Genomic DNA, 24,255 nt, shown 5'->3' on the forward strand with positions numbered 1-24,255 from the left:
CCAGTGATCCCAGTAACCACCTAGTGCTTTCATGTGAGCCCCAGCAATGCCCAGTGTTCTGAGTAACCCTGCCACTGCTCCCAGCAAAACCCCCAGTAACCCTCCCAGTCATCCCAGTAACCCTCCCAGTGCTCCCAAAAATCCTCTTAGTGCTCCCAGTAACCCACCCACTGTTCCCAGTACCCTCCCAGTGTTCCCAGTAACTTTCCCAGTAATCCTCCAGCAACTCCTAATGAACCCAAATGCTCCCAGTAGCCCTCCCAGTGCTCCCATCAAGCCCCCACAGTGCTTCCAGTAACAACCTAGTGCTCCCAGTAAGGCCCCACCAACTGCCCATGTTCCCAGTAATCCTCCCCATACTCCCAGCAACCCCCATTGTTCCCAGTAATCCTGCAAGTACTCCCAGTAAACCCCCAGTGCTCCCAGTGACCCCCTCACTGTTCCCAGAAACGCTCCTCTAATTCTGCTGGTGTTCCCAGTAACCCTCCCTGTAACCTTACCAGTGCTCCCAGTAACCACCTAGTGCTCCCAGTAACTCCCCAGCAAACCCCAGTGTTCCCAATAACCCTCCCAGTGTTCCCAGCAACCCCCCCAGTGTAGCCAGTGACTCCCAGAAGCCCCCCCATTGCTCCCAGTAATCCCCCACTAACACTCCCAGTGCTCCCAGTAACCACCATTGTTCCCAGTAATCCTCCAGTAACTCCCAGTAAACCCCCAGTGCTCCCAGTAATGACCCCAGAGACTGACCCAGTGGTTCCAATAACCCACCCAGTGTTACCCAGTAATCCTTGTAATGTTCCCAGTGAGCCTCCCAGTAACCCTCCCAGTAACCCTCTCAGTAACCCTCCCAGTAACCACCTAGTGATATAAGTACTCCTCAGCAATTCCCAGTATTTCCAGCAACCCTCCCAGTTCTCCCAGTAACACCCACTAATCCTCCTAGTGCTCCCAGTACCCTCCCAGCAATACCCAGTATTCCCAGTAACCCTCCCAGTGCTCCCAGCAACACCCACTAATCCTCCTAGTGCTCCCAGTACCCTCCCAGCAATACCCAGTATTCCCAGCAATCCTTCCAGTGCTCCCAGTAACACCCACTAATCCTCCTAGTGCTCCCAGTACCCCTCTCAGCAATCCCCAAAGTTCCCACTAACCCCTCCCAGTGCTCCCAGTAACCCCCCACTAACCCCTCCAGTGATCCCAGCAACCCCCATTGTTCCCAGTAATCCTGCAAGAAGTCCCAGTAAACCCCCAGTGCTCCCAGTAAACCTCCCAGGGTTCCCAATATTCCCTCACAAATCCTCTTAGTGTTCCCAGTAACCATCCCAGCTGCCCCCCCCAGTGATTCCAGCAACCCCACCAGTGTTCCCAGTAACCCCTCACTAATCACAGAATCCCAGGATGTCAGGGGTTGAAGGGCCCTGGAAAGCTCATCCAGTGCAATCTCCCCATGGAGCAGGAACACCCAGCTGAGGTTACACGGGAAGGTGTCCAGGCGGGTTTGAATGTCTGCAGAGAAGGAGACTCCACAACCTCCCTGGGCAGCCTGGGCCAGTGTTTTATCACCCTCACTGAGAAGAAGTTTTTTCTCAAATTTAAGCGGAACCTTTTGTGTTCCAGTTTGTACCCATTGCTCCTTGTCCTGTCACTGGTTGTCACCCAGAAGAGCCTGGCTCCATCCTCCTGACACTGCCCCTTTCCATATCGATCCCCAGGAATGAGTCCCCCCTCAGTCTCCTCTTCTCCAGCTCCAGAGCCCCAGCTCCCTCAGCCTTTCCTCACACGGGAGATGCTCCACTCCCTTCAGCATCTTGGTGGTTGCACTGGGCTCTCTCCAGCAGTTCCCTGTCCTTCTGGAACTGAGGAGCCACAACTGGACACAATATTCCAGGTGTGGTCTCCCCAGGGCAGAGAGGAGAACAAGGGAGTGACCCCCAAGCTGCCTTAAAATAGTGGTGCCAGAATCACCTCAGGGCTCAAAATGGCACCAGAATCACCTCCTCACATGGGACATGCTCCACCCCATCATCTTCATGACATGCAGCTCTCCCTGGCTTTCTGAGGGGGGATCCACTTCACAGCATCCCCATCCTGGGGGCTCTGGGCAGTATCCTCTGGGCACTGTGGGGCAGGGGCAGGGTTGGTTGTACAGAAGTGGGTCAGCTCTCCACTCAGGCGTGGAGAGCTGCTGGGTGAAGCTGCCAACTTGGCTCACGCAAGCCAGACAAGACCTTTTCCAGCAATCAAGCATTGATACATCCAGTCTTTCCTGTCACTGAATCCTAGAATCACAAAATAGTTTGAGTTGGAAGTGACATTCACAGCCCATCTGGCCCAACTCCCTTTGGTGATCAGGGACATCTTCACCAGCTCAGGGTGCTCAGAGCCCCATCCAACCTGGCCTGGGATGTCTCCAGGGATGGTTCATCCACCATCTCTCTGGGAAACCTGTCCCAGTGTTTTACCACCCTCAGTGTAAAACATCTCTTCTCATTTCATTCCTTGACTCTCCCCTCTTCTAGTATAAACCATCACCCTTTGTCCTATCGCAACAGGCCCTGCTCAAAAGTCTGTCCCCATCGTTCTTATCGGCCCCTTTTCAGTCCAGAAAGGCTGCAATAAGGTCTCCCAGGAGCCTCTCTTCTCCAGCTGAACGCCCCAACTCTTAAACTGGCAAACTCATGACATTTTAATTTTTCAATACACTACTGTCACAAAAACATGAGCACATCCTTTTATATGGCGTTTTATATAGCATCTGTAGTCCCCCATAGAATCCAAATGTCACCAGTGGTACAAAGTGCCCCCTGCAGCCAGTTACCAGTGGAATCCCTCATGGACCAGCACTTTGGCCAACACTGTTGAACGTCTTTATTTTCCCCTCTTTGATGTGACGGAGTGAACCTTCAACTCCTTTGTGGATGGTGCAAAGCTGGGCAGAGGCCTTGGACAACCTCACCTGGTTCACCCTGCCCTGAGCAGGACAGTGAGACAAGATGATGTTCACACCTGAGTTGCTCGTGATTTAAGGAATCTTTCCTTTGGAAGGGTTTTGGAAGAAGGAACAGGTGGAGGAAGAAGAAAATTAAAAAAAAAAAAAAAAGAAAAAGATAAAAAAATAATAATAATTAAAAAAAGAGAGGCAGCATAGGAGACATAAAAGGTGTCAAATAAACAGAGCAGTTCCTGTGAGGAATGCTTCTCTACTCAAATTGTTAGCAGGAAATCTATAATCAGCTCCCCAAACTCCCTGTTCTGCTCATTGGCCCCTGGGATTTACAGCACATTTCTTTACATCCGACTCTGCACTGAAGTTTGCACTGATTGTTACAGCTTCTTTGCAGGAATCACTTCATGTTTCCTTAGAGGACTGGATGTAAACAGGCACCGGGGAATTTTTAATTAGAAGAAACAAAAAAGGAGGAAAAAAAAAGAAAACACAGTAGAAATTAATAGTCCTTCTCAGTTCTATGGTTAAATTAAGTAGTGTACAGCGAGGTCCATTGCCATAATTGAAGAGTTGCCTGTAGGGAGTACGAGAGCAACTGCTGAAAGACTTTACCTGCCTGAAGCTCAGAGCAGAGTGAGAGCTGAGAGGCTCTGAATGAGCAAAGAGTGAGAGGTGAAGAACCTCTGGGGAGCGATGCAAAGTGCAAATGTTCAGACAGGCTTCTGAAGAGATGAGTTCAGACGTGGTGAGCTGGATAAGGACAGGTAGTAACTCCTGGATGTGCAGGGGATTAAGTACACATCATGATAGACAGAGTTCTGGCAATGCAAGCACAGGGAAAGGCCAATGTTTCATCTCCCACAGTTCATACACATTCTGAAAATTCATATTTTGGCAGGATAGCAATTTCACAGACATTTTATTGAAAATATTGAATTATTTCATCTGATTTCTTGGGTTTCTTGTCCTTGTTGTTGTTGCTTTGGTTTAGTTTGGTTGGGTTTGGTTTTTCAGTTTTGAGGGAGTTCTCATGTTTTTGGGCTGAGCTCCATGGTCTCACTATAAGCACCCAGTGCAAACCTCAAGAGGTCCCCAGGTACCTGAGACAGACTGATAGAGCAAAGGTGTTTTCATCATTTACAATTAGTATTCAACACTTCTGCATCTAATTAGTTAAGTTTCAGGACTGTAGGTGAAGAGGCAGATATGTGAAGAGCACTTAGAAGATGTGATAGAAGAATATTCCAGTTGATAACATAGAATCATAGAATTATTTCTGTTGGAAAAGACCCTCAGGATCATTGAGTCCAACCACAACCTAAATCTAGAACTAAACCATGTCCCTAAGAACCTCGTCTAAACATCTCATAAACCCCTGCAGGAATGGTGACTCCCCCACTGCCCTGGGCAGCCTGTTCCAGTGCCTGACAGCCCTTTACAGGAGGAATTTTTTCCTAATATCCAATCAGAACCTTCCCTGGCACAATTTGAGGCCATTTCCTCTCGTCCTATCACTTGCTACTTGGGAGAAGAGACCAACCCCCTCCTCCTCCTTTCAGGCAGTTGTAGACAGAGATAAGGTCTCCTCCTGTTCTCCCGGCTGAACCCACCAGTTCCCTCAACCGCTCCTCATCACACTTGTGCTCCAGCCCCTCACCAGCTCCCTTCCCTCCTCTGCACTCTCTCTGGTGCCTCAATGTCCTTCTTATGATGAGGGGCCCAAAACTAAACACAGGATTCAAGCTGCGGCCTCACCAGTTCCAAGTACAGTGGCACAGTCACCCTAGTCCTGCTGGCCACAGCATTCCTGATACAAGCCAGGATGCTGGTGGCCCTTTTGGCCAACTGGGCACACACAGGCTCATGTTCAGCTGCTGTCGATCAACACCCAGATCCCTTTCCACCAGGCAATTTTCCAGCCGCTCTTCCCCGAGCCTGTAGCGCTGCCTGGGGCTGTTGTGACCCACGTGCAGGACCTGGCACTTGGACTTGTTAAACCTCAGACAATTGGCTTCAGCCCAACAATCCAGATGGTCCAGATCCCTCTGTATGGCCTTCCCATGCTCCAGCAGATCAACACTCACACCCAACTTGGTGTGATCTGCAAACTTACTGAGGGTGCAGTCGATCCCCTTGTCCAGATCACTGATAAAGAGATCAAACAGAACTGCCTCCAATACTGAGCCCTGGGGACACCGCTCCTGACCGGCCACCAATCGGACTTGGCTCTATTCACCACAACTCTTTGGGTCTGGCCTTCCAGCCAGTTCTTTACCCATCGCAGATACACCATCCAGGCCATGAGCTGCAGCTTCTCCAGGAGATGCTGTGGGATACGGTGTCAAAGGCTTTACTGCAGTCTAAGGACACAACACCCACAGCCTGTGTGGTGGATTCAGACTTTCCCTCATCTGCTCAGCCGGTCACCTTGTCATAGAAGGAGATCAGGGTGGTCAAGCAGGACCTGCCTTTCACAAAGCCATGCTGATTGGGCCCGATTGCTCGTCTCGTGTGGGTGACCTCACAGTCCTTTCCCAGCCATGTTCCTGCTGTTGGCCTATCCCCTGCAGAGGTAGAAGTGACCTCACAGTGCCCTGCACAGCCATTGGCTTCCTACTGACCTCATAATACCACACCCATCCATCCCTGTCCTTAGCACCCAGGACCTGACCAAGACTGAAGCGTGTTCTACACGGTCCTACACCTGCCCCTCTTTCACTGCAGGCTGCAGACACCCATCTCCCTTCCTCTCTGTGTTCAAATTTGTCAAGTATTTTCTACTAACAATGTGAGTGAAAAGCACTCCTCACTGGAACTGCTGTATTTATGTTAATGCCTTCTAGTAATCCCCTTTTACTTTTCTCCATTTTTTCTCTTTTTTTTTTTTTACTATTCTTCCACCTATTCTCTCTCCAGAAACCTCTCCAAGGCAAAAATTCTGTCAAATCAGAAAAAACCTCAGGTTTGCAGAGAGCTCTCGTCTCACTCATCTTGTCTCACTGTCCTGCTCACGGCAGGGTGAACCAGGTGAGGTTGCTCAAGGACTCCATCATCCTCAAAGGCACTGAAAGTGCACAGTGTTACATCTCAGAAGGGGAGAATAAAGATGTTCAACAGTGTTGTCCAAAGTGCTGGTCACTGAGAGATGACACCAGTAACTGGCTGCACAGAGGACTTTGTACCACTGATGATGTTTGGGCTTGATGGTTCAGCCAACATCCCACCTAGCATCCACTTCTTGAGCCCCATCAGCACCACTCTGGCCAGAAGGAGACCATGGCTGAGCCTTGCAAACACTCTGTACACAACATGCCTTCCTTTCCCCCATCCATTTGGGTTCAGCAATCCCTTCCTTGTCCTTCACAGTCCTGGAAATGGCTGCAGGAGGACGTGTCCCATCCCCTTCCCAAGATGGGAGGAAGGGTGGCCATCCTGTCATTCTCCCAGTTCCTATTCCTGCTCATCTTGAAGATGGGTTTGAGGTCTGAGATTTCTAAGGACCCAAAAACCATTCTGGTTTCTATGGCCCTTTTGACATCACAACCTGGCATCACAAGAAAGGGTGACAGAGCAGACTGGAGCATTTGAAAAGATCCTGTCCAAGGCAGCTGAGATCAATCTCACTGGTCCAGTGGGGTTTGTTGCTGGAGTCACACACAGAAATGTCAGGGTCTGTCAGGTGTCCACATCTGAGCTGGCCTCTTGGACTCCTTCTGCACCCAGGGATACTCAGAGACAGAGTCTGTCCCTTTTACACATAGAGGCCATAGTCTCAGTTTCTCTCTGGCCTCCTGTTGCTACTCCAAAGGGATGGCAGACACCTCAGCCCTGTGGTTGTCACCCTGCTCTGCACTGAGCTGAGATGTCCCACGTCATGAGGAATGGACACGGGGACCTCAGTTCAAGGAAGAAGAGCCCATTGGGTGGTTTCCCATGGGCTGTTACTCCCAACGTGAAGTGATCTTGAGACACTGTCTGTCCCACAGGCCTTCATGGAACCCCCAGGGTTAGCTGATGTCCTTAGTGTTCACCTGGGTTCATCTCACCTCACATATATGATGTGCATGCTCAGATCTCATCTGTAAAATGCAAACATGGACCTCTGACCTATTCATTCAGTGTAATTCCATGGAGGGACAAAGAACTCTGAGCTGGGGTGAGAGGCCAGTGCTGGAAATGGTGGTTGTGAGGGTCCAGCCCATGACGATTGCCCTGGGTGTCCAGTGCACAGGGGCACAGCCCAGCCCCTGCTCTGCTGGTCCTGCAGGTCTCTGGCAGGAGGCCTGGCTGTGAGAGGACACTGCTGTGTGCCAGCCCTGCACACACACACTGTTCAGCTGTACAATGGTGTTTCATCTGTGGGTCATTTTCTTGTGCATGTTCTTGACAAAAATTTCAAGAAGTCCAAAGTCTTCTGACACTGCCCTAGGAAGATCACTGTTCTTTATAGAAGCACTGTTACAAAGGCTGGCTGTGTGACACAAGTGCCCATTGCCTGTCCCTGCCTGCACTCACAGCACTGACACACAGCAGGACGGGGACCAAGCTGCCAGAGCACTCAGGCCTTGCACCAACACAAAGGATGAGAAGGAGACTGTGGGAGTGGAACAAGAACAGCTCTGGAAGACCAAGCATTGGTGCTCCCTTCCAGCTCTTTTTCCCTCCTCCCATGCACAGGAACTACCTCTGCAGCTCCAAAAAGGCCTTCATGAAAGGATCCCATGAAAAAGAGTCACTACAGGGCTCTTTACTTTGTTTAAAGACACAAAGAGCATGGCCAGTGATTATAAAAGAAAAGCAGAAAAGCATTACCACAATTTAATGGCAGCATTATCACAATTTAAAAAACACCACCAAGAAAATATAGAGATGACAGGCTGCACCTATAATTAGTTTCATTAAAACTCCTATATAGAAGCAGATGGGCAGTTTGTTGCTTCATAACAGACTAAGATAAGACTTTCCACAGGGCATCCTTGAGCTGCTGGTTGTTCTTGTTGTTTGTTGTTGTTTTTCTGCAGATATTCCATCTTCAAAAACATGTCCAGGGGAAAGATTCATTGAATCAGAGAGTCAGTCAGGTTTGAAGAGAGCCCTGAGCTTCATCTTGTTTCACTCTCTTTCCCAAAGCAGGGTGATCAGGTGAGGTTGTTCAAGGTCTCCGCTCAGCTTTGTGTCATCTGGATCACAGCACAGAAGGGAGAATAAAGACCTTCAGCAGTTTTGGCCCAAATGCTGGTCACTGAGGGATGACACAAGTAACTGCACAGAGGACACTGCATCACAGATTATATTTGGGCTTGATAATTCAGTCAACTTCCCACCAAGTATCCAGTTCTTCAGCCCAGACAGCACCAATCTGGCTATAAGGACACCACAAGAGACCATGTCCAAGGCCTGGCACAATTTCACACACACAACATGCGTTTCTTTCCCCTGCCCATTTTGTTTCACAAGTCCCTTTCTTTCCTTTCATGTGCCTGCAGATGGTTGCAGGAGGACTTGTCCCATCCCCTTCCCAGGGACAGAGGCAGGCTGACCATCCTGTGACTCTCCCAACTCTCCTTCCTGCCTTTCTTGAAGATGGGTTTGACGGATGCCAGGACCTCCTCGGTTGGACTGTCATTTTGAAAACACACTCCAGAATCACAGGCAAGGGTGACATAACAGACAGGAAACCTCCCCTGGTGCAAATTGCGGCCATTACCTCCTCCCATATCACTTCCTACTTGGGAGAAGAGACAACAACATCCATGTTCCAACTTCCTTTCAGGCAATTGTGGACAGTGAGAAGGTCTCCCCTCAGCCTCCTGTTCTCCAGGCTGAGCAGCCCCAGCTCCCTCAACCACACCGCATCACATTTGTGCTCCAGCCCCTCAGCAGCTTTGTCACCTCCTCTGCACTCTGCACTGAACGTCCTTCTTGAAATAAGGGACCCAAAACTGAACACAGGATTCAAGATGGGGGCTCACCAGTGCCGAGAACAGTGGGGCAATCACTTCTCTAGTTCTGCTGCCCACATTATTCCTGATACAAGCCAGGATGCTGTTGGCCTTTTTGGCCAGCTGGGCACACACTGGCTCATGTTCAGCCGCTGTCAATCAACACCTCCAGATCCCTTTCCACAAGGCAGCTTTCCAGCCACTCTCCCCTGAGCCTGTAGCGTTCATGTGGTTCTTGTGACCCAAGTGCAGAACCCAGCATTTGGCCTTGTTAAGCCTCAGACAATTGGCCTCAGCCCCATGATCCAGCAGGTCCAGATCCCTCTGTGTGGCCATCCTCATGTCCCACGTCATGAGGAATGGACATGGGGACCTGAGTTTAAGGAAGCACATCCCAGTGTTGCATTCAGTTCGTCTCCCATGGGATGTTACTGGAAACATGAAGTGACCTTGTGACTGATTGTCCCACAGGCCTTCATGGAACCGGCAGGAATAGTTGATGGTGTTTGTACTGAGTCGGGTTCATCTTATGTACATGATATGCATGCTCATATCTCATCCGTACAATGGAAACACTGGATTCTGACCTAGCGTCCTTGCGTTGAGGGATGAACAACCTGTCTCAGCTGGGGTGAAGGGCCAGTGCAGGAAATGGTGGTTTTGAGGGGCTGGTCTGTGATGACTGGGGAAGCTGCCCCAGGACAGTCCCATGAACATGGGCACACACCAGACCCTGCTCTGCTGGTCCTTCAGGGCTCTCCCAGGAGACCTGGCTGGGATGGGACACTGCTGTGTGCCAGCCCTGCACACTCACACACTTCAGCTGTTCACTGGTGTTTTCTTCTCTGGGGCATTTGCCAGTTTAGCCCTCCCACCCCCTCCTGAATTTTGCCACGCCCCTGCCCTCTCCCCAGCCCAGCCCGGCAGAGCAGCCACACTGGAACTGGTCCCACAGCAGTGGGGACCAGTGAGAATGAAGGACAGTGAGAATGTTCATCCAGCCGGCATGCTGAGAGGATCTCCAGCCCAGGCAGCTCGCAGACCCAGGTCCAGACTTGCCCCCCAGGACAGCATGAGACGTTTGACCTAGGGGATCCTCAGGAAGGTCCTGCTGCCACAGTGCCAGGGCCACCTGCCCCAGGCTGCCACCTGCAGCAAAGGGTTTCTCTTTCCACCTCTTTTCTGCACACATTCCGTGCCACACGCTTCTCCTTGAAAATCCCATCTCCCCACAGAGCCTTTTCCCAAGAGAGCTGAGCTATGCTGACTTTTCTGGTTGTTCCTGCACCCTCTTTCCATGCTCCATACAACCCCAACTTGACAGTGCTGCTCAGCAGAGCAAGTGGACTGTGGTGCCCAGGGCCATGGGGTGAGTCCGCAGATTCATGTTGGTCAGGATGGGAGGAAGACACAGCTCAAGGCGGCTCCTACACACTCCCCCTCAGCACACAGACATGGCTTCTGCAGCTCCAGAGATCTCAGAGAGAGGATTCTGGGCAAACAACTCAGTGTGGGGTCCTTTATTTCATTTTATACACATAGAGAGTACGGCTCCTCATTTACACAAAGACGACGGGACACACCAGACAGGTAAACATGGACACAGCCATAAGATGACAATGTGGATAGCATTAATACAACCAAGAAGAGCAAACACCAAAGATAACAAACAAACAATTAAACAAACAAAACAAAACAAAAACAACAATGTACAGAACTCAGGCTGAACAAGTAATACGTTGTTGCAAGTGACATGCAGAAGAAGGAGGTCAGTTCGTTACTGCTTTTGAAAAGCAAACAATCAACAGTTTCCTCATAGACTCCTTGAGTTCCTTGTTCCTCATGCTGTAGATGAGGGGGTTCACTGCTGGAGACACCAGTGAGTACAAAACAGAAACCACCAGATCCAGAAATGGGGAGGAGATGGAGTGGGGCTTCAGGTAGGCAAACATGGCAGTGCTGACAAACAGGGAGACCACGGCCAGGTGAGGGAGGCAGGTGGAAAAGGTTTTGTGCCGTCCCTGCTCAGAGGGGATCCTCAGCACGGCCCTGAAGATCTGCACATAGGACAGCACAATGAACACAAAACACCCAAATACTACTGATATACTAAGCACGAGAAGCCTGACTTCCTTTAGGTAGGAGCGTGAGCAGGAGAGCTTGAGGATCTGGGGGATTTCACAGAAGAACTGGCCCAGGAGATTGCCCTTGCACAGTGGCAGTGAAAATGTATTGGCCGTGTGCAGCAGAGCATTGAGAAACCCAGTGGCCCAGGCAGCTGCTGCCATGTGGACACAAGCTCTGCTGCCCAGGAGGGTCCCGTAGTGCAGGGGTTTGCAGATGGCAACGTAGCGGTCGTAGGACATGACTGTGAGGAGAGAATATTCTGCTGAAGCTAAAAAGAAAAAAAGAAAGAGTTGTGCAGCACACCCTGCATAGGAAATGACCCTGGTATCCCACAGAGAGTTGGCCATGGACTTGGGGACAATGCTGGAGATGGTGCCCATATCGAGGAGGGAGAGGTTGAGCAGGAAGAAGTACATGGGGGTGTGGAGGTGCTGGTCCCAAGCTATGGTGGTGATGATGAGGCCGTTGCCCAGGAGGGCAGCCAGGTAGATGCCCAGGAAGAGCCAGAAGTGCAAGAGCTGCAGCTCCCGTGTGTCTGCGAATGCCAAAAGGAGGAACTGGGTGATGGAGCTGTTGTTGAACATTTGCTGTCTGTGGGCATGAGGACCTGTGCAAGGAGGAAAAGACAGTGAGGATTTAGGGGAGATTTCTCTGACCAAAATCAAAGCCATTTCTCACACACCCTCCCTGGCTCCACACCCCTTGTCCTTTTCCAGAACTTCCTCCAGCTCCGTGTCTCAGCCCTGGGTGGTGCTGGCTGGAGGTGCCGTGAGGAGCAGGGCCTGTGCCCGCTGGCTGCGGAGGAGTCAGCCCTGCTCTGCTGCAGGGGGTCATGGTAATGGGGGGCAAGGGACAGTCCTGGGGTTCAGCATTGCCATATGGAGCCATGACATATCACCCTTTCCTAAGATAGCACCCCACATTTAGCCCAAGACAGACGTGGTTCATTTCTCAAACCAAACAGCATTTTCAATGATGTAACATCTATATGTTTCTCAGATAACACTAAGGTGCTATAGCACACGTTTGCATCCTGATGTGGAGCTTACAGCTTAGAAGGAAACCTCAAAGACATAGCAAAATGTCCTAATAATGTGATTTGATTCAGGGAGACTCAGCTCATTACCCTGCCCCAGACTGCATTGCCCACACCCCACAGGTCAGAACAAAGCTGGGACACATGTTCCCATGGACACACCTGCAGGAAAGGACCCACAAGATCAGGCTGTGACTCTGCAGCTGAAACTGCCATCCCCAGAGAGCCTGACAGCAAGAACAAGATCCCAACAGCAGTGACCCAGAGCAGGGGAGCAAGAAGGACAATGCGGTGAGGGTGGGTGTGAGAGAGGCCAGGGCAGAGGCAGCCGGGCACTCAGACAGCGTCACCCTTCCCAGCTGTGCAGCCACCTCCCAGACACCAACATTGCCGGGCAGCTGCTCTCAGCCCCTGTGCTCTGCAGAGGAACTGGAGCTCTGGCTGCACAGGAGCTGCTTCATGCCTTGGAGCCCCTGGCCCTGAGGGCAGAGGCTTTGCTGGGTGGGAGAGGAGCCAAGGAGGCTGCTCAGAGGATAAATCTGCACTGCAGGGGATCATACAGAGGTTTTTGAATTCTCTCCACAGCAGCATTATCTTTACAGTAATACCTGTATAGATCTTCTCTTTGAAACCTCCAATTGGAAGCACTCTGCAGTGAGCTGGAGTAGTGAGCAGCCCTGACCCACAGAGAACCCAGCAGCAGAAGGACCCTGCCCTGCCCTGCTGGGGGTCGCTCCTTCCCCCCACAGCGTCTCCCCTCAGTGTTATTGGGATCTCCCCGGGCAGGCTGAGCGCTGACCCTGGCAGGCGGCAGAGTCCCTGCCCTGGCACAGCCCTGGGGTGCAGGGACCCTGCTCTACAGGACAGCCCTTGGCACCCCTGCCTGCACATTTACATTTACACCCCACAGCCACCCTTGTGAGAACGCAGCATTCACGTCTTGTCACTCTGACAGTGCAGAAGGCAATCCCTGCTCTGCAGCACATCCTCTCCTCCGCATCAGAGAATCTCTGAGAGCTGTACTTACATCTCTCGTAGGCTCTGCAATGTGACAGCTGTCTGAGATCCTGCCAAGATTTGCAGATGCAATGTTCTGCAGCCACATGCTTAATATCCTAGAAGATTTCATTTCCAGTGATCTCTCAGCATCCTCCCACCCCAGACTGCATTTCCCTCTCTCTGCCTGGCTCCTCTGCCCTCGGTGCTGCAGGCAGAGCCCTCAGCCCTGCTGCGCTGTGCAGAGGAGCTGCTCCTGGGCAGAGCTGTCTCTCTGCAGCGCTGCCGCTGGCCATGAGCTCCCTCTGAACCAGGAGCCCAGCCCAGCTCAGCAGTACGGGAGCAGCCCATGATGTCCCTTTCTCTGTCCCCTCTGGGCTCCCTCCAGGTGTCCCTGGGTCTCCAGGGACACATCCTTTGAAATAACCTCAAGTAATAAGTGATGTTGATTCTCTCTCCTCTGCAGCAACACTTCTTTCCAGCATTGTGTTCTTTGTATTAAACAGTAAATTGGTATGAGAATCATCTTTTATTTTCCCATCATTAGACAGGACACTAGGAATGTTACAGCAAATGATTTGATTTCTCCAAGCTGAGGGAGGAATATCTTCAGTTGAAGCAATGTACGCATTTTGTTCTGGTTTTATACTCCCAGGTCTAGAGAGACATTCATCAATCTTTGGCCATCTCATGTCTGTGCTCTGAAGCAAAGCCTTTGCACACATGGGCTCTTGGACACTTGGTACCAGGTTTCTTGTGGCAGGTCAGAGCTGGGCTGGTGCCACAGCTGGGGTGGTTCAGCCCAGATGTGAGGCAGTGGCCTCAGCCAGGGACCTGACTGGGGAGCTGGAGCTGCCAGTGCTGCAGACAGAGCTGTGACACGGATGGAATGAACTGCCAGGCAGGGTGGCAGAAGTGAGTTCATCTGGTCTGCAAGGACAGCAGCCTCCAAGCATAGAAACAGTCCAGACCAGAACTCAGTCCAGACCTGTAAGGCAATCAAGGGCCCCATAATGAACTGTTACTACTGCAGGAACAAATAACAAGAAACAGGGACACTGTGTGGCTACTGATGAATTTAATAAGGGAAAGAGGTGAGAATCCCTGTGTCCTCTTGTCCTCCATTTTCACCAGCAATGTGTCCCAGGTCTCTGTGACTGGAGACAGAACAACGAGCAGTGGATGGGGATCAAGTCAGGGGTCACTGGAACTAACACAATCCTTTCCAGTCTATGGGACAGCAGGGGCAGCATCCCAGGAGCTGAGACAGCAGGACGATGTCACAGGGAGGCCACTCTCCACCATCTTGGAAAGCTCATGGAGACTGGGGGGACTCCCTGACCACTGGCAGCTCTCACACAGTGTGTGCACTTTTCAAAATGGCCAATGGGTGAGCAGGGGAACTAAGGGCTGTGCCCCAGAACATGTCCACTGGGACCCCATTTCTGGGTGTCTGGAAGAGAAGGTGACGGGGTTTACCCAGGGCAGGTTGTGCCTGTCCATCCTCTTTGCTTTCTGTGAGGAAAGGACAGGGTTTGGACGTGGGCAGAGCAGTGGTGGTCTGTTACCTGGAAGTCAGCAAGGCATTCAGCGTCATCCCCCACAATGTGCTTGTGCCCAAGTTAGGATATTATGGTCTGTGTCAGTGTGCAAGTAGATGGGTAAAAGGCAATCTGGATGGTTTGGCTTAGAAGGACAGTACATAAAGGCAAAAACTTTCCATTCCTAAGGACAGTCAAGCACTGGAAGCTGTTTCCCAGCAGTGTGCATCCACTCTACCTCAGAAAGTTAACACCATGTGTTTGTATAGACCCCTCACTAATCTGGTCTGACCCTGCTTTTAGGAGGAGGTTGGTCAAGACACCTCTTGAGGTGCCTTAGAGACTGAATGATGCTGTCCTTCCTTCCTTCCCATTCATGTTTCTGATTTGGAGAAAGTTCTCAGGTTACCTCTGATCACAGAAATAATTCACATGAGGCGCAAGGCTGTTTTACAAGTAACCATAAACAACCCTGATCACAACCTTTGTATCCTTTTTAATTTCCTCCAACCCAGCTTCCTCTTGTTTGCTGTCCTAATACCCTTCCAGAAAGAAAACACCACCTTGTTCATCCTTTCAGAGCAGGTTGCTCAAGAGGTGTCAGCATCCATGTACAGAGTCTGCACATCAGCCAGGCAGCAAAGCCACCGTTACAGAAATGCAGACGAGGCTCTTGACCAGCTCCTTGAACCCAGATCTCAGCGTGACATATCTGCCGAGATTCCCGGGAACACCTGAACTTTAAGTGCAGAGCATGTGAGTGCTGGTTGGGTATCCTGGCTTGTCTCCTGAGCCATGTGGTGCTTCAGGCTGTGAAGAGAATCAAAACCAACTTTTTCACTGGGTTAATTAATTTTACAGACTGTCACACAGGGAGTTGAAGGGAGCTCAGAACTCCAGTCTTTGCTGTACTATAAGACTTGATACCCCATCCACAGGTACATATCTAAATGGTCCAGATAGAGGGTGATCTTGCAAAAGTCACTCTTTGTGTCCCCAGGTGCATGGACACTGCTCATGTGCCTCTGCAGAGAGTGGCAGAGGTTGGATCCCTTTCTCAGGAGAAACTCCTTGCTGGAAAGACACAGCTACAGGGTTGGCTCAACAAGGTTTTATTGCATTTCACTCGGCATCAGATTTGACATATTTGGTGCTTTTCTGTGATCACTTCTTCTGCACAGATGATCACAGAAGGACAACCATTTCATAAGAGTTGGTTACAAAGGCCCTGTCATGAACAAGAAATCTCACCGTGAGATCTGGAGGGAGTGAGGAAGATTATAACAAGCACCAGGAAGAGCCAAGAAGCTCAAGGCCTCTTCTGTAGAGCGCGAGGCCCTGAGCAGCAGTGACCGGCCATGTGTGGTGTGGGAGAGGGTCAGGAGATGTGGGGTAGAAAAGGGTGACGGTTGATGACTTCAGCAAATCCTTACAACCATGTTTGAGCCACAAGTGGAGTGTGGCCGAATATCTGGGGGTCAAAGAGGAATGGTAGAAAGATTGTTGTTGATTTTGGAAAGAAGGCAGACTTTTTTGGACTAATGATATATGGCAGTGCCATTTGCATGCTGTGGGCTTGGCTGTGCCTGGGAGATGGGGAATGGCTGCTGCTGGGGTGTTTGTGCTCAGTCATGGCCCATGAGCTGACCCTGCTGTGCTCCTCTCTTACACTGCGCACACTTGGATGGACCTCAGGAATCATCCATGAACCTGGTGGATGCATGGACCTCCTGGAGGGATGGGTATGGATCCAAATAGAGGATTCAAGCAAGTTTGGGACTGGGACAGCTCAGGTGATTGGTGACCATTGCGAGGTGTATGAAAGAAGTTGAATGGGTTTGGGGGACCTCACAGGTTGCCAAGTCCTCAGAAAACCAGAGCCTTGTGGTTAAAGCAACAGCACTTGGCACCAAACCCACCCCCAAAACACAAAACACTCACAGTGACCACAGGCAGAGCCTGAGAAACATTTGACTGAAAGGGTCTCCTTTGTCTGGTCCTGGGGTCAGGGCTTGGCCATTCTGGTGATGAACAAACGTCAAGGGCTGACGGGGCACCAGAGCCACCTCCACATCGCCTTTACCACCTATGACCATTGTCTCCAGGGACAGGGACTGCTTGTGTCAGCAATGGCCCTTCGTGGGGTCCCAAATATCCTCAGAAACTTGGGGTTTGTTTCTGCCCTTCAGGTCATGACAGGTTTGTTCATTCTTTCAGTACCTGAAGTTCAGGATCGTGGCAGCAGAGGGCTCAGTAACATCCAAAACACCCTTTCAAGACAACGCTCTCTGCAGCACTTTCCTAAAGGCTTCAAGTCTGGTGTGGATGATTTCAGAGATTTCAGAATTGTAGCCAAACAGTGAGCATTTCCATAATAAAGAGTAATAAAACCAAATCTCTAATATTTCCGTCACCCTCCCAAAACCCTTATTTCCACAACAGCTGGTATCAACAATCTCCAATGAATATTGATCTAGAGAATCTCCTGAGAACGACTGAATGTGTCAGAGAAGTGGGTGCCTAAAGGATCACTTGACCGAGGAGACAGGCCAGGACACCTCAAGAGGAATCACACTCCTCTGTACCAAGAGGTGGGTGTTCCTGGGAATCTCAGGTGCCACAGCACAGCCGTACTTGTGTTCAGGGAGCTGTTCAAGTGACCCATCTCCTGTTCTGTAATGGTGTCTGAGTTTGCTCAGGTCACCCCTGACTTGAGCCCCATCCACTGCTGGGTGTTCTCCAGACTCCTGTCTTCAGGAACAAAGTCCCAGGAGACCTTGCTGGTGAAGATGGAGGCAAAGAAGCCATGAAGAACCTCAGTCCTGTCTGATTCTGCCCCTATAAAGTTCAGCAGCAAGCCCATGTTCTCCCTGTCTATTCCTTTTTTTTTTTTTGTAAGGAAGCTGTATCAGCTCACCTTGCTGCCCTGAGCCTCCCCTGCAGGTATCAATTCCAGGGCAATTTTGGAATCATCTCTGCATCCGTGGCCAAGGTTTCTAAATTCCTTCTTTGCAGCTTCCCCTGCTTCCACCTCCTGTGTGCTGCCTTTTTGCTCTGCAGCTCCATCAGTTCAGAGGATCAGCCTCACAAGATAAATGCTTCTTTTTATGGGTACTCGGAGGGATCATTCTTGTGCTTGGAGCAGCCTGTCCTATAAGGCTGATCAGATTTCCTGAGCTCCTTCACCCACAATGACTTTACCACATCACCACCTCTACCTGCCATCCCCTAGTATGTCAAAGTCTTCTCCTCTGGAGCCCACCAGCCTGTGCTCTGCTGCTGTCCTTCCTCCCTCCCCTCTGGTACCTGGGACCCCACTGTGTCCTGGTCACAACAGCCAAGGTGGACACTCATGTTCACATCCCTCACCATCTCTTCCTTCTTCGTTGGTACCAGATCCAGGTGAGCATCACCCTTGATGGCCCATCAGGCAGCTCTCTTAAGCATTTGGCCCAAGATCCTTTGGACTGTTGGCACCTGCAGCTTTGCCTGGCCAGTGACTGTCACGGCAATTACAGTGCCCCGTAGGAACCTGCTCATTGACTGGAGACTTTCATGCGTTGCTGAAAGAAGATCTTTACAATTTCTTCTTCACGATCAATTATTTTGTAACATCCAACGCACTGTCACCCTGTGCTGGGTTTATGGCAAAGTCTTGGAACGGGGGGGCGGGTGTGGTTGTGCTACAGTTGTCACCTCTCTGAGAAGACAACAGGAGTTTGACCAACGTCAGACAGAGCTGATTTCAGCTGCTCCAAGATGGACCCACTCCTTGCCAAATCTGAGCCACTCAGTGATGCTGGCAGCACCCCTGTGATATTGTATTTGAGAAAGCGTAAAAAATGCTGCACAACAGCAGGTGGGAGAGAGGAGGGAGGAGATGTGAGAGAAAAGCACTGCAGACACCAAGGTCATACCCATAGGACCCAAGCAGGTCCCTCAGCAGGCCAAAGCTTGCTCTCCTGAAATCCTGCTCTTGGCCTTGTGATCATCTCCCAGGAGCCTCAGCTCCACTTTCCCATCCCTGACTGTTCCATCCTGACCAACTCTTCCTGGTTTGTAAGTGTGAAGTCCCACAGGGCACCTCACCCCACTGACTCCTCAGTCCCCCGTGTCAGGAAGATGTTGTCAATGAACTCCAACCCCTCCTGGATGGTTGGTACCTTGCAGATACTGGGATGTCTAAGGTCTGTCATGAGGACAGGGCCCTGGAAACATGAGGCCTCTTTCGTTTGTTTGAAGGAGGCCTCATCTCATTCCTCTTCCTCATCAGAGATCCTCCAGCTGATGTCCAGTCACCACAACACTGCCCATGTTGTTCTGCCCTCTCATGCTGACTCCTCAACCTTCAGCTGACATTGTCTGTCCCCAGGCAGAGCTCCACGCATCTGGTATGTACCCATCAGATAACTCAATATTGAAAAGATGAAGTGACCAGTGATGTATCAGGGTGGGACAATAACCCCATCCATGAGGACAGAGCAGGACCTGACACGCTGAGCAGTGACCCTGAGGAGATGGGCCTGGGCACTCCAAGGTCCCCACACAAGCCCGTGGTGAACGCTCACCATGAACAAGGCAGCTGCACACGGGGCTGCATGAGGAGGAGCGTGGGGACCCAGACACCTGGAGTTCTCATCCCATTCGGTTCAGCACTGGTGTGACCCCACACACACGGGGGTGTGCCAGTGTGCGGCTTCCCAGTTTGGAGAAGCAGGGAGGAACTGGAGAGTGCAGGGCTCTGCCAAGGCAGGTTCAGCACCTTGTGCACATGGTGTGGGATGCTGAGGGACCTGGGCTGCTTTGGTCCAGCAGTGCTGGGGAGGCTGCAGCAGTGCAGGAGTAGCCTGAGAGTGCTCGAAGGGTGGTTTCAGAGGTGGTGGAGGTTTCTTCATAGTGGGAAAGAGCTTGAGAAAGAAATAATGGCACAAAGTGCAACTGGGGAGGTCCAGGCTGGACATGAGCGGAAAGGAATGTGACTGGAAGGGCAGTGCTGTGGTGGAGCAGGTCAGCAGAGGGAGTCTGCATCAGCCCAAGGCTTTGTGCTTCAAGGAACAGCTGGGGAGGATGCAGAGATCTCAGCAAAGGAAGGAAGATGCTCAGACAAGAGCAAGGTGGGGCAGCAGGGGGGATGTCTGCAGCCTGCAGGGAAAGAGGTGCAGGGGATGCCACAGCACAGGACAGGCTGTGGTGGAGATGATCAAGGGATGTAGATGACAAAAACCCCACCAGACATGAGCTCCTTCTCCCCTTAGCGATGGTTGTTGTGTCCACCTCTGATGCCTATGAGGAGACACCTTGTCCTTCCAGCACAGGGGCCTCATGGCCTCCTTGTCCCCAGCCAGGAACCTAGGAGGTGTAGGACCATAGTCCTGCCCTTGGCCTTGCACAGCCCCACATCAAACTGTCCCAGGAAGAGCCCAGGGTTGGAGTCAGGGTTTGGCCCTTTGGTTAAAGAAACACATCCATGTTTAATCAGTATCAAAGAGACCTTTACTTTGCTTTTGCTGACCTGTCATCACTGCCTCCAATTTTCTGCTCTACCCAGATCCTGGATATTGTTTCTCAGTAGGTTCCTTCAGTGGGACTCATTAACATTACAAGAAACTTTGCAGTTTGAATCTGACTTTGACTTCTTGAGAAGTTTCTTCATCTTCCTCCAGGGTCTGAGATCCATGGACTCAGCACCAACGCCACCAGAGGGGTCATTAAAGCTCCTTGGGCTGCTCCTGTGCTGCTGAGCTGGGCTGGGTTCCTGGGACAGAGGGAGCTCCTGGCAAGCGGCAGCGCTGCAGAGAGACAGCTCTGCCCAGGAGCAGCTCCTCTGCACAGTGCAGCAGGGCTGAGGGCTCTGCCTGGGGATCTCAGGGAGACGAGCAAGGCAGAGAGAGATTAAAGGTGGTCAGGACTGGGAGGATGACTGAGAGCTCACTGGAGGAGAAACCTTTGCAGCCCTTGCCATGGTAAGTCTCTGGGTGCAGGGCAATGCAGCTGTAGCTCCTGGAGGCATCTCCTAAAACTGGCACAGGCACAGCTGGTGGGATCTGTAAGGACGGGGATCTTTTTCAGCAACTTCGAAAATCTGAGAAGCAAGTTGTGCAACCAGGGGTGCCCAGGGCTGTCCTGCTAGAGCAGGGTCCCTGCACCCCAGGGCAGTGCCGGGCCAGGGACTCTGCCGCCTGCCAGGGTCAGTGCTCAGCCTGCCCGGGGAGATCCCATGGCAGCAGCTCTGGGTGGAAGGAGCGACCCCCAGCAGGGCAGGCAGGGAACTTGTGGGGTTGAAGGGTGCTGTGTGGGTCAGGGCTGCTCAGAGCTCTTGATCAACCCCACAGACATTGCAGAGGATCCTTCTGAACAACGACATCAAGGCAGGAACAGCTGCAAGGGAAGGAGTCTGTGCTTTCAGTTTTACACTCTTGGTTGTCTGGGTGTGCAGTGGGAGATGGGGATTTATTTCTCTCTTTGGAGAAGACACTGAGACCCCAGTTCTCGTTAGGACTTGTCTGAGCTGCTCCTGAGCCCCTGCACACACAGAGCTGCTCCTGGGCAGTGCCAGGAGGTGTGAGCAGGACAGAGCTGAGCACACAGCGGGTGGGACGGAGTCTGTGACACTGACAGGGAGCAGACCCAGGGACAGAGACACAGCTGCAGGCAGCACAGACATGGGCAGGGAGAGGGAGATGGACCAGAAATGGGATGGGATTTCGGAACCTCTCTCAAATCCTCTGCAGCAAAGACACATTTCCCAGTGCAACCCCTGGTCTCCTCTGTTCCCCAGCAGAGCCTCTGCCCCAAAGCCATGGGGTCCAGGTCATGAGTCTCCACCTCAGCAGCTGGACCTCCAGGTGAAGGGTTCCTGGAACGTGGTACACAAAAACGGTGCTAAAAGTACTTGCTCTACCATATCATTATGTGAGGGGCAGCAGCACAGTCGGGTAAGGAGAAGGTTCCACAGCATGCCCGTCTGCCTTTCTGTCCTTGCTTTATTTCTCAGAAGCACTGCAGTGTTCTTCCCTGTTTCTCCACCTGTCCCTGGAGCTCTTGCTCTCTGGGGTTGGGGTGGGAGTGTGGGTCAGTTTTTGTCCTGACACCAATTCAGTGGATCTTGCCTCACAGATGTGTTCATGGAAACTAGATGTCCAACCTGCATTTTAAACTGTGATGAACTGTTTTTCTCACTTGGTAGAAAGAGAGAATGAACGGAAACATCCCTCCATCAGAGAGTGGGCTTTCTATGAGAAACAGCCTGTTTATTTTCCTCAGAGAAGTCTCCCCTAACTTGTCATTGTCTTTTCCTCCGTGCACAGGTCCTCATAACCACAGGCGGCAAATGTCCAACAGCAGCTCCATCACCCAGTTCCTCCTCCTGCCGTTCACAGACACACGGGAGCTGCAGCTCTTGCACTTCTGGCTCTTCCTGGGCATCTACCTGGCTGCCCTCCTGGGCAACGGCCTCATCATCACCACCATAGCCTGGGACCAGCACCTCCACACCCCCATGTACTTCTTCCTCCTCAACCTCTCCCTCCTTGACCTGGGCGCCATCTCCATCACTGTCCCCAAATCCATGGCCAACTCTCTGTGGGATACCAAGGTCATTTCCTATGCAGGATGTGCTGCACAGGTCTTCTTTTTTTGTTTCTTGTTTGGTACAGAGTATTCTCTGCCCACCATCATGTCCTACGACCGCTACATTGCCATCTGCAAACCCCTGCACTATGGGACCCTCCTGGGCAGCAGAGCTTGTGTCCACATGGCAGCAGCTGCCTGGGCCACTGGGTTTCTCAATGCTCTGCTGCACACGGCCAATACATTTTCACTGCCACTGTGCAAGGGCAATGCCCTGGGCCAGTTCTTCTGTGAAATCCCCCAGATCCTCAAGCTCTCCTGCTCACACTACTACCTCAGAGAAGTTTGGCTTCTTGTGTTTAGTCTGTTAATTGGTTTTGGATGTTTTGTGTTCATTGTGGTGTCCTATGTGCAGATCTTCAGGGCCGTGCTGAGGATCCCCTCTGAGCAGGGATGGCACAAAACCTTTTCCACCTGTCTCCCTCACCTGGCCGTGGTCTCCCTGTATGTCAGCACCGCCATGTTTGCCTACCTGAAGCCCCCCTCATTCTCCTCCCTATGCCTGGACCTGACGATGGCCATTCTGTACTCAGTGGTGCCTCCAGCAGTGAACCCCCTCATCTACAGCATGAGGAACCAGGAGCTCAAGGATGCCCTGTGGAAACTGATGGCTGGATTAATTCCTGAAGCAGCAAACTGCCTATCTCCTTCTGCATAGCAGTTTTAATGTAACTAATTTCAGGCCTGGCCTATCATCTCTATTTTTTGTTGGTGGTGGTGTTTCTATTGTGATAATGTTGTCATCCCCTTTCAAATGCACTGTCTGCTGTTCTTTTATAACCACTGACTGTGCCCTTTGCATATTTAAACAAATTAAAGAGCCCTGTAGTGACTCTTTTTCATGGGATCCTTTCTCCAAGACCTGTTTGGAGCTGCAGGGACAGTTCCTGTGCATCAGAGGAGGGGAAAAGAGTCCAGCCTGGCAGCCCTGCCAGGGAGCACCAGCGCTTGTTCTTCCAGAGCTGTTCTGGTTCCACTCCCACACTCTCCTTCTCATCCCTTGTGTTGGTGCAAGGCCTGAGTGCTCTGGCAGCTTGGTCCCCGTCCTGCTGTGTGTCAGTGCTGTGAGCGCAGGCAGGGACAGCCAATGGGCACTGCTGTCACAGAGCTGGCCTCACAACAGCCTTTCCAGATAGAAAGGTGATCTCCTCAGGGCAGGGCCTGAATGTTTAGGTCTTCTTCCAAGCCTTACCTCAAGAACATGCCCGCAAAAGTGGCCACAGATTGAAACACCTGTGTATAGATAGGGTTAGATAAACAGTGTGTGTTTGCAGGGCTGGCACACAGCAGTGTCCTCTCACAGCCAGGCCTCCTGCCAGAGACCTGCAGGACCAGCAGAGCAGGGGCTGCGCTGTGCCCCTGTGCACTGGATACCCCTCAGAAGCTGTCCCAGGGCATCATCATGGATTGGCCCCTCACAACCTCCATTTTCAGCCCTGGCCTCTCTCCCCAGCTCACAAAGGTTGCTCTTCCATCCACGAAGGGACACTGAATGAGCAGGTCAGAAATCCATGTTTGCATTGTACAGATGAGATGTTTGCACACACATATGAGGTGAGATGAACCCAAGTGAGCACAAACAATATCAGCTATTCCTGAGAGTTCCATGAAGAGAGTTCTGTGGAACTGACAGTGTCTTGAGGTCACTTCATGTTGGGAGAAACATCCTATGGGAAACCACCTGAATGCAGCACTGGGTTGTGCATCCTCCAGCTGTGATCCCCATGTCCATTCCTCATGATGCAGGACATCTCAGATGAGTGCAGAGCAGCTGACACACCACATGGCTGAGGTGCCTCCTGTACTCTGGGAGTGGCAACAGGAGGCCAGGGAGAAACTGAGACTACAGCCTCTGTGTGTAAAAAAGACAGAGTCTGTCTCTGAACACCCCTGGGTGCAGAAGGAGTCCACGAGACCGGCTCAGACATGGATGCCAGACAGACCCTGACATTTCTGTGTGTGACTCCAGGAACAAACCTCACTGCCCCAGTGAGATTGATCTCAGATGCCTTGGACAGGATCATTGCCAGGGCTCCA

At 51.5% G+C, this 24,255-nt stretch overlaps 2 protein-coding genes across 2 annotated transcripts; one reads left to right on the top strand and one right to left on the bottom strand.

Annotated features, from left to right (window-relative positions):
* Window positions 1-10,658: 10,658 nt before the first annotated feature.
* LOC136106048 (olfactory receptor 14J1-like) lies at window positions 10,659-11,600 on the bottom strand. Its single transcript, XM_065846071.2, has one exon. It carries the CDS (start codon window positions 11,598-11,600, stop codon window positions 10,659-10,661), a length of 942 nt encoding a protein of 313 aa, XP_065702143.2.
* A 10,223-nt stretch (window positions 11,601-21,823) lies between these two features.
* LOC139828879 (olfactory receptor 14J1-like) lies at window positions 21,824-22,876 on the top strand. The gene has a single exon (XM_071813661.1). The coding sequence runs from the start codon at window positions 21,824-21,826 to the stop codon at window positions 22,874-22,876; it is 1,053 nt and encodes a 350-aa protein (XP_071669762.1).
* Window positions 22,877-24,255: the final 1,379 nt, after the last annotated feature.

This window comes from Patagioenas fasciata, chromosome 11 (assembly GCF_037038585.1).
Source record: "Patagioenas fasciata isolate bPatFas1 chromosome 11, bPatFas1.hap1, whole genome shotgun sequence".
Lineage (NCBI taxonomy): Eukaryota > Metazoa > Chordata > Aves > Columbiformes > Columbidae > Patagioenas > Patagioenas fasciata.

Coding starts and splice junctions, on each gene's coding strand:
- LOC136106048 (XM_065846071.2), bottom strand. CDS start 11,600: ATGTTCAACAACAGCTCCATCACCCAGTTCCTCCTTTTGGCATTCGCA.
- LOC139828879 (XM_071813661.1), top strand. CDS start 21,824: ATGAGAAACAGCCTGTTTATTTTCCTCAGAGAAGTCTCCCCTAACTTG.